The sequence below is a fragment of the Phymastichus coffea genome, unplaced genomic scaffold, assembly GCF_024137745.1.
Source record: "Phymastichus coffea isolate CEN01 unplaced genomic scaffold, Cenicafe_Pcof_1.1 PCOF00113, whole genome shotgun sequence".
Classification (NCBI taxonomy): Eukaryota; Metazoa; Arthropoda; class Insecta; order Hymenoptera; family Eulophidae; genus Phymastichus; species Phymastichus coffea.
Window position 1 is genome coordinate 368250 of NW_026706924.1, and position 12778 is coordinate 381027.

General features: G+C 35.2%; 1 protein-coding gene across 2 annotated transcripts in view; it reads left to right on the top strand.

The window, feature by feature from the left end:
* The first annotated feature begins 8137 nt into the window (after positions 1-8137).
* LOC131670660 (uncharacterized) overlaps positions 8138-12778 on the top strand; it is a 32392-nt gene continuing 27751 nt past the window's right edge. The window contains exon 1 of one of the 2 annotated variants that reach the window (XM_058946430.1): positions 8138-9615. In XM_058946430.1, the coding sequence (XP_058802413.1) occupies positions 9603-9615 (13 nt within the window). In that variant the 5' untranslated portion in view covers positions 8138-9602. The remainder of the gene's footprint in view (positions 9616-12778) is intronic. The other variant, XM_058946432.1, reaches the window with a different exon arrangement.

A 12778-nucleotide genomic window follows, 5' to 3' on the forward strand; every position in this document is an offset into this window, starting at 1 on the left:
GCTGAATTATCAAAAATTAAGAATATCTTCATACACAATGATTCTTATATTATTTAGATAACGGCTATTGAACTCGCTTAAAAATTGTACAGTACTGTTTTATATTGAAGATTCAAAGAACAGAAGCATTGCTGTACAATTTGATTGTTCGTTATATTGATTGTTTCTTTTCATAAATAAACGTTGTATTTATTATAATATGTACGTGTGGTTGTTAAATTTGGACGCTCACTCGGAATATGAAGGATGTGAAACATCGACGACAGCTGAAATGGAAAAATAAAAAAAACACCTTGCACATTGCCGGGATCAAAACCATTTCACTTGAAGACAAAAGCACAGGCCGTATCTGATGCCATCTCTGCAGTTGATGCTGCAACTAGATTTTTTCCAAGCAAGAACATCAAATTGAGACTGCTGAGAGTACAGGTAATGCAGGTCCTGTTGGCCGAACAAATATTGACGCGGTTTTTATCGACTTAAAGTAGTTGGTGACTTGGGGACGATCGTACGCTTCGGGGATGATGCGCGTATGATGCTTGATAATTCGTCAATGGTGCTTAACGTCTGTATCCCTATCTGTCCTCTTCGTCATAGAAAGCTTTTAGAGCCCTGCGAAACTAAAACGGAACTAAGTATTTGCCAACAAACAAATTCTTTAGCAACGCTTCTTTGAATCTATAATATACAATTAATTAGGAAAAATGAGGGTAGAATGATTGTATTGATATTTTTATATCATAATCTATTGATTATACACAAAATTATCTGTGTGTAATAGCAATTGCATTGTAATTGCATAAACTATTAGCGATCGTAAATTGGATAAAATGAAGAAAATCTAAAATTAATTAACACATTTAATACATGTATAATATATTTGCGCTAAGTATTCAACTGCAATTATATGTAATTTAAACTAAATTGCAGTATAGAGATAAGGAAATTTTATGCCTATAGTTATTATTTACGTGTATAAGAAATTATCTAAATGTTATCAAGACGTGGCCTAAAAAAGTTTTTTTTTCCACTAATAACAGTTCAATTTTGTGCTTACTTAACGTTGCAATTTCTAGAAATTTTTTTTCTTGGTAGTAGAAAAATGTTATAATATTCCATATCTCATATTCGCTAGTTAAAGAAATATTATTTATAAAATATCACGTGACTTGAGTTGTCGATAAATTACATTGATATTTTCTTTCAAGCATTATATCGATCATTCTTTTAAAATCATACGGGCAAGAATTTTTTAAATAAAGAGAGGAGAAGGATTTCAAAGACTTGACGGGGAACGTGGGATCATCCGCATTACAAAGCCTGAGTTGTTGGCGAGCGATAGAGGGCACGGGGAGGGTGGCAGGCTGGAGAGATACATCAGAGGGAGCCTCGGGTGAAGGTACGATTTACCCAAATATCCCGTCTACCTCGTTCCGGGAAAGATCTTCTGATGTTGGTGATGTGGTGGTCCCTATGCTAGATGTTAGGTACGGCGGTGTGAAAGCAGCAGCGCAAGCTTAACAATGGGCCGTGTGTACTCACCGAACGCGGTACGGATTCTTATGGAGCGGACGAGGCTGCCCTGGATGGGTCTCGAGGATGCAGCTGAGGGGTCATCTCTCTTCTGGATGTAGGAGTGAGTGGTCCGCGATGACCACGAGGTCGCCGACTTGGAGGTTTGGCTAGTTGGTCCTTCATTTGAGGCGCTGGTGCAAGGTATTGAGCTACTTGCGGCTCTAGCGACCTCAGAACTCTTCGCGCAAAGCCTGAACGAGTTCACATTCCTGGGCCCGATCCAAATTGGCGGTCGCTGAATGTAGCTGGGGAGTTGAGATGGCCAAACTCCCGATGAGGAAGTGGCTCGACGTTAAAACGTCCAAGTAGCCGAAATCTCTGACGAACGGTACAAGTGACTTGCTATTGAGCATGGCCTTGATGGAGACGAGGAGTGTTGTGAACTCCTCAGTGGCGATGCCCTCAGGGGGGGGGGGGGGGGGCTATCCAGTAAAGATGGACCTTCATGCTCTTCGCATCAATCTCCCAGAGGCCGCCGAAGTGGGGGACCGCCAGAGGGATAAATTTCCAAGAGATGCCGTCTTATGCAAACGTACCTTTCATCGGTCTCCAGTCGATCTTGACCTCCAGCAGCAGTCGTCGGAGCTCCAGGCATGCATCACGAAAGTTGGAGCTGTTGTCGCTTCAAATCTCAGTGAGGCGTCCCTCCTTCTGATGAAACGGGTGAAGGCTCCTGAAAAGCTGGCCATAGTTAGGTCACCGACGAGTTCCAGGTAGATCAGTTTCGTGTTCATGTACACGAAGAGCGCTACACGTATTCCTTGATAGTGGACAGACCTCGTCCTCTGTTTCGGCTAAGAGGGAATTGGCCGACGTGATCCACCCTACAGTGACTGAAGGGTCGTGAAGGAGTCACTCTGACGGTTGGAAGGGGGGCCATTCCTTGGGTGGACGTACACACGGAGATACAGGTGCAGACCAGGCACTAGTGAATGTGGCGCTTTATGCGATATCGAATCTCCGAAAAGGCGCAGCCGCCCACCGTTTGAGTGAGCAAAAAGATATGAAAAACTTATCTTGGCGTTCTTTTAATAGCTCTGTTCACGCGATAAAGACGAGAAGAGAAGGGTTTTGTTAAAAAAGAATTGTTAAAAATGTTTAGAAAGGGTGAAAGTAGAAGACACTTAGGAAGACGCAGGTAGTCGAGGGCCGAACCAAGTAAAGATGTCGGCATTCGATGACTACCTGTCTTCGGCCTCGTGGTTTAGTGGGTTATGTAATAAGTAAAAAAAAATTATAATTTTCGTAAGGCGAATTTGAGCAAAAATTGTTAAAGAAAGTCTGCGTTAGTTTTTTAAGCCACTTACACGATGTACTCGCGCAGAGTAAAGTGCCCGACGCGAACGTATTTATTAGAATGCTGTACTCAAAATCTCTCACACAGCTTCTGTTGAACTTGATGTGCATGAGCGCAAAGGCGTTTCGTGGCCGTAAAGCCAATTCCTGGCTTCAGGAGTCTGACTCTTGGAGGCCGTTAGACCTCGTAGGAATTCCGACTTCCGGATTTTGTAAGTCGCCTAAGGACGAAAAGGGGAAGCTGCTTAGCTGACCTAGGGACCGATAGGCTAGCGAGCGGAGGAGCGAGTGAGAGAGCATGAGTTGTCAAGTAGACGGGGTGTGGTCTGAATATTACGATGCGTAAGGCCTAATGAGGGAGGCTACCCTCCTAGGGATACTACGGCGGCTCGAACGAGACGAGCCACCGACAATTTGCTTCTTTTCACTCACTTTACTTTTTGGCCTGCGACGGTCAAGTTGCTTTGCTCTCGAGCAAATTAAAACATTAACTTCAAATAAAAATGTTATTTGTATCTTATTTCCGCTAAAATAAAATTCGTTATTTTTGTTCACCCCGTCCTTTTCAAGAATCTTGACTCAGTTAGCTGTGTTGAAACAATCGCGGTTTTATTTAATCGGACAAGATAGGGAGCTATGCTCTTTTGGATGATATGTTGCTTCTGCGTCGTTATTAGTGACGTCGTGTATTGGGGAGACGCCGGATGATCCCCCCTACCGAGCCTGAACTGTTGGTGAACGATAGAGGGAGGGAGGGAGGCCGGAAAGATGCACGGTGAGCAATAGAGGGAGCCACGAGAGAAGGGACCAGTTGCCCAAACAACAAATATAGACTAACTATTCATTGCAGGGTATAACGAATATTCTGCGTAAACTTTTAGACATAGTATTTAAGAATATTTTACAAAGTTTTGCAAATGTGCAGTTACTAGTATAATATAGTATCATTTTGATTTTCACTCAGTATGTTGACTTTCGAAAAAATCAAATTATGCTTGCATGTGGAATTGCTTATTGAAAAATTAAAGCGGTAATAATCAAGAGCATGAATTTCGAAACAGTCAAAAGATTGATTTATCTAAATTGTAAGTTTACTTATAGAAATGAATCCAAACAGGAATACACAAGAAAGAACTGAATTGTGTACTGTAACTGTTTTATTTTTTCTACTTTTCTTCAAATTAACAGTGCGATTGCAAGTGATTTATAGTTATTACGGTGATTCGAATACCCGGATGAAACATGCGATGAAACTCACATCGCACTTAGAATTATATCTCTAATTACACAAAGAAAATTTTCAGATCTTTGCGATGATGCTCGAGAACACTTCCTGTCAATTTTCATTATATCGCGTGTAAAAAAATCTCGTGACTTCAGCAAGTAAAAAAGTCAGTATTCTAACTGTCTCTATCTAACAAACAAACGATAGAAAGCTTATCTGTCCCTAGAGTGTAATTACGCAATCGTAAGTGACTGTTTTCATATATAGACGTATATGTGTGCATACTGACTTTGATATCGTATCTGCTTTCATTGTTGCCGTTATCATCGTCATTTGCATGACAATACCAGTGCGCGCGCGCGTGTGTGTACGTGTGAATCGCAACTCTGTGAATTTTAGATTCGCTCTACTTCGCAAGTCTCAAGCGAGACACCATGTACTTTGTCAAGAGGCAAGATTTAACCCTCCATTCGATTTCAAGAGTAAATAAAGTCAGTTTTAGTCTGTTGCCTTGTTTATTGGATTCCAACAAACTTTCGATTGCGGTTCCTTGAGTTTGAGTGATAAAGCTCTAAGTACAATAATACGTTTCAAAAGGAACGTTAAAATTAGCTCAACAAAATCATCAAAATCGCGGAGAATATTTGCGAATATTTTTGCTTCTGACATTATCTGAAAGAGATATTTTTAGATTCATAGTCAGGTCGGTAGTAATCAGGCTAGTGTTTAGCGGAAAAGTATAGTATACCTAATTTATGGATGAACGCTGTTAAAAAAAATATACAAACTAACATTTCATGTGCCATAAATTTAGATTGAAAATTTCAAACTTGAACTGACATTCTAATATTATTTGTATTTGACTCGAGCCAATTTGAAATTTTAGGTTAAATTCCTTTTGGTGGCAAACTCAAGTTAAAAACAAAAGTCTTTGATATATTTTATCTTCCTACGTATAGATCTATTTTTAACTGAAAAAGCACGTAACGGCTATCATAAGGACGTTTATAGACTTTAAATTAGCGATACCAATTCATTCTAATCGCATTTGATATCAGACCGACTTATACGGTTAATTTTCTTGATCGTAAAACAAATTGTAATTAGTTGTATACATTTTGTAATATTTCGTGTGTATTTAATAAGATAAGTCTAATTCCTGGATGTAACTGCTAATTTTTAGATTGATTTATATAATTATCACGATTGGCAGAATAAAAGTCAATATTCTGAATTTTTAAGCTAAACTCATTTATTTGATAATAACAGTACAAGTAAATATACTACCAACAGAAACTATGACATATATGTTATCTATAGAAGCAAGCTACTTGCATAATCAAATATGAGAGGTGACGAGAACGTCTGATAGCCATGTGTAATGCGTGCAAAAAAATGAGTTTGATTCTGAAATTATCATCGATTTATCAGTGTAACATTAAGGTATTTATCGGATGAGTCAACGATTTGTTGTTAGATCGCAAGGTAAGCAATTCATATGCTGCAAAGCATAAGACAAAGAGTAAAATTTAATTTATGATCTATTGCAAACGAAAGTCATAGCGCTAATTTGGTACTAATATCATCTTATTGCGATATCAATTGACACGAAATTGTTGATATCATTATTGTAATAATTATTTAAAAGAAATTAGTCATATAATAATCAATTCTAATCGAATACTTTAGTTGTTATAACAAATATCGAATACTAACTTTTTTTTATTTCTTTGAGAAGGAAAATGCATGCATTTAAATGAAAGCGTATCAAAAGTAATTTTGTTACGACAATGCAATGATTTAGTGCATTGTTGTTTAAAATCAAGTTTGAATACAAAATTACCTGTGCTTGTGTAACATTTCAGCACTGACATTGAGAGATGATACTTCTTCACTATTGTGTTTTTTGATACTGCGACATTTGAAACAAGTTTTGCAAATATGATAAAGTATAGCTTGATTGAAAGAAATATTGAATATACGATTGAAGTTTAAAGAGAAGAAAATTATTGAAAGGTGAAAATTGAAAGTATTTTCAAATAAGTCTTAATTTATATTTTCTTCCGATATATTTCATAGCTCGGGAAAAAAAATGTCGAATTAGCCAATCTGTTATGATTTGCATTTAAATATCAACACTAGCCATTTTTATTTGATCGTATAATAAATATTTTGACTATCACTCATCGATTTCATTTTATGATGCTAATTATAGAAAATGGAAAGTAAGTATGAGAAAATTATTATGCTTGTAATTTTAAATTTGGCAAGTTTAATAATATTTCTATTTACAGCAAATTCTCCAGAATTTGAAACGCCGGCACGTGCAGAGCCACTCATATCTATGTTGGTGTAATGTATGCATTAATCCTCGTACTCTGCTATTGACATTGATTAATATTTTACTTGGGAGCTTACACTTTTTCCTTCCAAATATTCGATTGTTCACTTATGGTATATTGTATTTCCACTATGTACAATTATCAAAATATATATACTATGAAAGATTTAATATCTTTTTCAATATTTATATTTTGGATAACTATATCTTTTTTATAATTTAATGATATGAATGTGAGAAGTCTATCTAGATTGGTGCATCTAGATAATAAATTTAAGCTTGAAACAATTATGATTATCATACACATTTTCATCTCATATATATATATATATATATATATATATATATATATATATATATATATATATATAAGAGATGAAAATATGTGTGTGTATATATATATATTATACAAATAGTTAACTGAAATAAGTTAAAGTGCTTATTAAAGCGCTAACCAATTAAAGATTACACGTAGTACATTTGTAATTATTTCAAATTGGTATATCGAGCTGACAAATGGCAGTAATAATGAGACATCATGATTGGAGCACATTAATATTTAGAGCTCTATTATTCGCTAATATTTAAATTTAAAAAAGTGACTTATTTATTAGTGACGTGGTATTGAGAGTGAGTGAAAGAAGTATCAACTACTCAGTGTTTATTTATTCAAACAAAAATAATTCACAGTTTATTTCAATAATAAAATGTTTTTGCAGTGTCATAATTTTCATATCTTCAAACTTCTTACAAATTCTAATGAAAGAAAATTAATTTACCATGAACCTATATATCTCTAAAATGAATAAATGTATCTCCATATAAAACGCGGTGAAAATGAAAATCATTTGCTTACAAGTCAACAAGTATAACAATGTCGGTAATATTTTTCAATCAATCTTTGCACAGATAAATTTTTTTCTTAAGTAAAATCAATATTTACTACTTCTGATGGATATTTCCAGAATAGAGCATATTTATTAATTTATTAAACTAACCGGTCACATAACATTTTGTCACAGCTTTCATTTGAAATAAGTCAACTGCGATAAAAAATTCATGAAATTTCTCGTCTTTCGCACCATTTATTTGATTTTCGCAATCAATTTTTGATTTTGCACCAATTTTTTGATACCACATACAACTTGAACATTTAAGAAATAATTTTCTGTTCAAAAAAATTGAGAAATAATTTCTCAGATGATTCATTTTCACATCTTACGTTAATAATCATGAAAAATTCACTTTTTCGTGACTTGAAAATTTTATCAAGTAAACAGATAAGATGATATTTCTGTCAGATTTTATCTACACGGAGAAGGAAAGAACTTATTTATCTGTCGAAAGTAAAACAAAAATATATAAAACACCCTGTGTGACAAGCAGTAAAGAATAATCGACAAAAGAATAATTTTCCTCTGATGTTTTTATTAATGATTTCGTTGAAAGCTGCACAAATATAAATGCACTAATAATAAGCACGAACAATAGTAAATGATCCTGCTCCAACGTAATTTCTCGTTTAAGTTCGTCAAAATTGGATAGCCAAGGCCGTCACCTAAAACACCTTACGTATCTAAAAAAAAAAGGAATGAGAGGAGAGACAGAGATTCTTTCTGTCTGTCTCATATACACAGCGTTTTCGTTACAGCGCTCACACGCGCAGATACATACACATATACTCAGCTCCCGTTTCCATTTTATTTGTTGGCCGTCTCACTCGGCAACTCAGCAGCGGCGGCGGCAGCCACTGACACTCATTCAACCTCGCACACATATACTTAACCCGCGAGCAAGTGAGCGTACGTTCGCTAGACTCACTGCGCGTTTAGTACTGGCCGCGTCGCGATCGGCGCAACAGCTGTTACTCGTCGCAAGATAAGCTCGCGAGCGCGTACGCCGCTACGAGATAAGCCAAATAAATTCTTCGGGCCGCCTCTCACCGCCCTCAGTAATAATCTTCGAGTCGTGTATGTGTGCCACGAAACGTGAGCTTTCTCTGTTTTCCAAGCGCGTGTGGCACAAACAAAATAGAAATAACGTATATTCGCGTATCAGCGATCTGAAATAAAAATCTAGTGCTCCAGATTCGACGAAGCTGATGTATGGAAATTTAGACGCTAGGATTGTCAATAAGAACTGTGAACTGTCTCGAAACATCTATATTATATCGGGAAGGAAAAGAAAAGGCGATAAGTGCACAAAATTCTGTGATAAAAGACGGAGAAACAGCGATCGTTTTTTTGCGTATGTGTTTACGGTTGGAACAAGTGGAGTTTATGACATTGCAATTTCGTTATTGTTCTTTAGAGACGAATAATATACTTTATCAGTTGCACTGATTGCGCTAATTTAATTGCACGACTAAAGAGACTCGCTACTTTTAAAAATCGATTAAAATCGATCAGTCGTAATTATTCGACGTAAAAAGAAATTCCACTACTGAAACTCAAGCTAAAATATTTAAAAGTGAAACAGTTGCTGCATACGCAATTGAAATTGTACATGCTCTACGCGAGCTACATAAAGAATAAAAAAATAGAGTTGGTGACTGGTGTTGAAAAATCCAATGTCTAATTCGCAGTGAATTGTAATAACAGCAACACATACACACGCAGAGATATGTCGACGCGAAGCACGAGTGCCATATGAAGCTTGCCATATGAAAAGGCGTGATATAAACGCTAAGAAAAAGACACATTTATATTAATAACAAAAAGCAAAGCCATTCCAAATATTCAGAAATAGTAGCCAACGTCCCTACCACGCTGAGCCGGTACGGGACATACGCATACATGTACGAGTGTATTGTGCGCGTGTACATGAATGCATGAACGCGTGCGCGCGAGTATTCGTACTTGATATTGTGCACACGTAACTATAGTCTATCGCGAAGACACGAGAGTCTAACACGGAGACAGCGTAAGAAGCGCGAATTCAAAAGTCGCGTAGTGCGCACGCGCACCAAATCAGTCGAGGCAGTCGACAGCAACATTCAAAACTTCGGCTTTTTTTGATAACAAAGTGCGCGGCGGCGGCGGGGGCGAACTCTCGCGGTCGCTGCTGTATCATGACAATTTAACGACACGTGTCTATATACTATAATTGGTATATGCACTGTGCAGCTTATGCAGGATAAACACATGATGACTTTGGTGACGATCGATGTGTTTTGACGGTGAGTATCGTTATCATACTCCTTTTTGATTTTCTGTGCTACAAATATTTACATTGTGCGTAAGAAACTTTTTTGGGGGCGAATTATTTTGCGAAACCTTGCGGTTGATTTACGATCTCGTACTTCTTTCTAATTGTAAGCATGAAGAAATCAATTATTATGAGATGAAATGATAACACTTGTTTGTTTTGCTCAATTAAATAAGTATAATTTTAGTTATCTCTTTCATTGATATTTTTCTTCAAATCGCTCTTATCAGGTATTCTTGCGTTATGTAAGTTGGCGAGAGGACTTTTTCTGTATTATTCAAAGTGCCTTTGGAATTTTAATTAATTGAAGTTTATGCATCGATACTACTTGACAGTTATGCCAAGGTTTTAATTTTCGAGAGAATGAAAAAAAAGAAGAGATACGCAAACCTTGAATCCAGTGCAGACCAAATAACCTTGGTAGAAACCAGTTTCATTATAGGTAATTTCTCAGGAATCGGAGAAAAATTGTCAGACTTGTTTTTAAAAGGCAGTTTATTATTTCATAAGTATCAGTTATCCAAATTGTAAATGTACATTTCATTTTTCATATTTATTTACGATAGAATTATTTGTAGTTTAACAAATCAACAACTATAATATTGAATCCTATATCTATTTGTTTTAATAATAACATTGTGGTAATTTCAGTTATCATTGATTAATTTTTCGTGATAACTATAATTTTTAGTATAATAGTTAATATACATAAATTATAAAAATTATATACAGATCAATGTCACTTTAAGTTAGCTGTGACATTAAAAAGTACAAGTATCAAAATCACTTTATATAACATTATCATTATTTTACGTCGTAAAAAAATTTGCTGGCATAAAGCGGTGTTTTTATCTTTGCGGTGACAATCTTAATATGGCTGAGCGTTGTTCAGATAACAAAATAAGTCTAATAAGCTCGACACGCGTTTTGTCGCTTTTACAGCCGTATAATCAAAGTTACCAAAAGAAACAGCGGGAAAAAGAAAAAAAAGAACTTTTTTTACACGACAATGTTTTATAATGATAATTAATTGACACTAAATTAGCGGAAAGAACATCTTTATAAGGCCCTTTCTTGTTATCGAATTAAATGATTTATAATAGCCTATGCTGGTGGTATAAAGCTGATAACTTGCGATAGGTTTATTCATTGTTTTAAAAATAATTTTCCACTGCGTGAGAAGCTTAAGCTTTATTGCCCTATCCGGGAAATTGAAAAGCTAATATTAGTATCTTTATAGCTTGAAAAGGTAAAAGTTTCGACCTGGTTCTCTCAGTCACTATTCATCGACTTGCTGTTGATTGACCTAAAAATAATTTATTAAATATGATAAATAAATTTATATTGTACGTGTTCTATATTCTTTAAAAATAAAAATTTTTCAGTGACCATTGTATATTGCACTTGTCACATGAATATATCAAATCTTGTCGAAATATGATAAATAATTATGTGTGTGTGTGTGTGTAAGTAAAAATATATAAATACAATTATAGCTATAATATAAAATCACTTTTCTATCGTGCTGTAGGAATTGTTCTATTTATTTTTGTAAGATTTACAACGTTACGAACGTGTCACGCCAAGTGATAAAAATGTTATCTTTAGATTAAAAAAATTATATTTGCAAGAAAATGCTAGCCCAAGTTACGAAATACCTTTGTTAAATTTGATAATCTCTCAGCGAATCTCAGTAAAATAAAAAATCAGCGGAAACAGAAGGATAATGGAAATAGGGATTGCGAACTTATTTTAATTTTACCATATTATTTTTATTGTTTATAAGCTCGACATCAAAAGTCCAAATAATTTAACTATTAAAGTTAACTAAAAATTTCATCGGTCGTTAAAATTGTACGTAAGTAATGTTCACGTTATATTTGTCAGTGTTATACTTGATACAAACTTAATGCTCAATTTGCCAGCCTGGGGCCGCAGTAAACAAAAAACTATCACATGTACTTTGCGGGTAAATTTTCAGCGTTTATAGTGAAAATGTTATCATATATGTCCAAGAGTTGACTGTTTTTCATACGAAATAGTCTTTGAAAATTTTAATTTGTTTCATAAAAATAATTTAACATCGCAATGAGTATTCGGTATTCATGTAAACGTTACAATATCTCTGAAGCACGTATGCGTGTGTACTTTTATTTATCAGTCTTGATTACAACGTAAAATCATGCGTCTTTTATTGATACAGTCGTCCTAAATACACATGCATAAATCGTACAATCAATGTTAAAATATAAATACATCCAGAACACAAAAAGAAAGATAAGGATCACACAGCAAATGCATATATATATATATATATATATATATATATATATATATATATATATATATATATATATATATATATATATATATATATATATATATATATATATATATATATAAACTCTTTGATTTTACAGCTGAATGAGCGAACATCATTCGTATTGAATTTTCAAATTCACTGTGCTCCCTAAAAACAGAAGATCAGGCATTTTATTTTATCTTTCAACGCGAGTGTGCGATGAAGGGTATGTATAATTCATACTTAACGATGATCTGTATGTACAAATCATACCTAACGATTAAAGCTCACAGGCACGTGGAAACTACGTGACCTACAAATGAATGTCAATAATAGTACTTCAATAGCTTCCCACATTATATTTACCGTGTCAATCTCGCGACCAATAGAAGTTTCTTGAACTTTTGCACGGAAATAGCCGTGTTCAATTTTTTTAGAAGGTATAATGGGAGATCTGACGAGATTGTCGTACGTCTTTTTTTCTTCGTCCCAGTGATACAAGTCGCGCGTATTATAATTGTTTCGGCGCGACTAAAATATCTAAATATAGCATCGGGATTCTCTTGCGGAGGAATCCACGCATGTGACGACGAGACGCCTAGTCGTGTCGGCAGGCGCATTAAGAAATGAAAGGAAAACTAGAATAAACAGATGCAGGACATGTTTTGGCGTATGTTGTATAGAGGTTCACGTTGATGATATCGCGTCAGTGAAGAAACTGAACGCACGATACTATCTTCGACCTACCTACCACGTCTTTTTATTTATTTATTGCAAAGACATTGTCCTGCATTTGAATATTCTTTCGAAGGTATGATTAGGGTGCATTTTT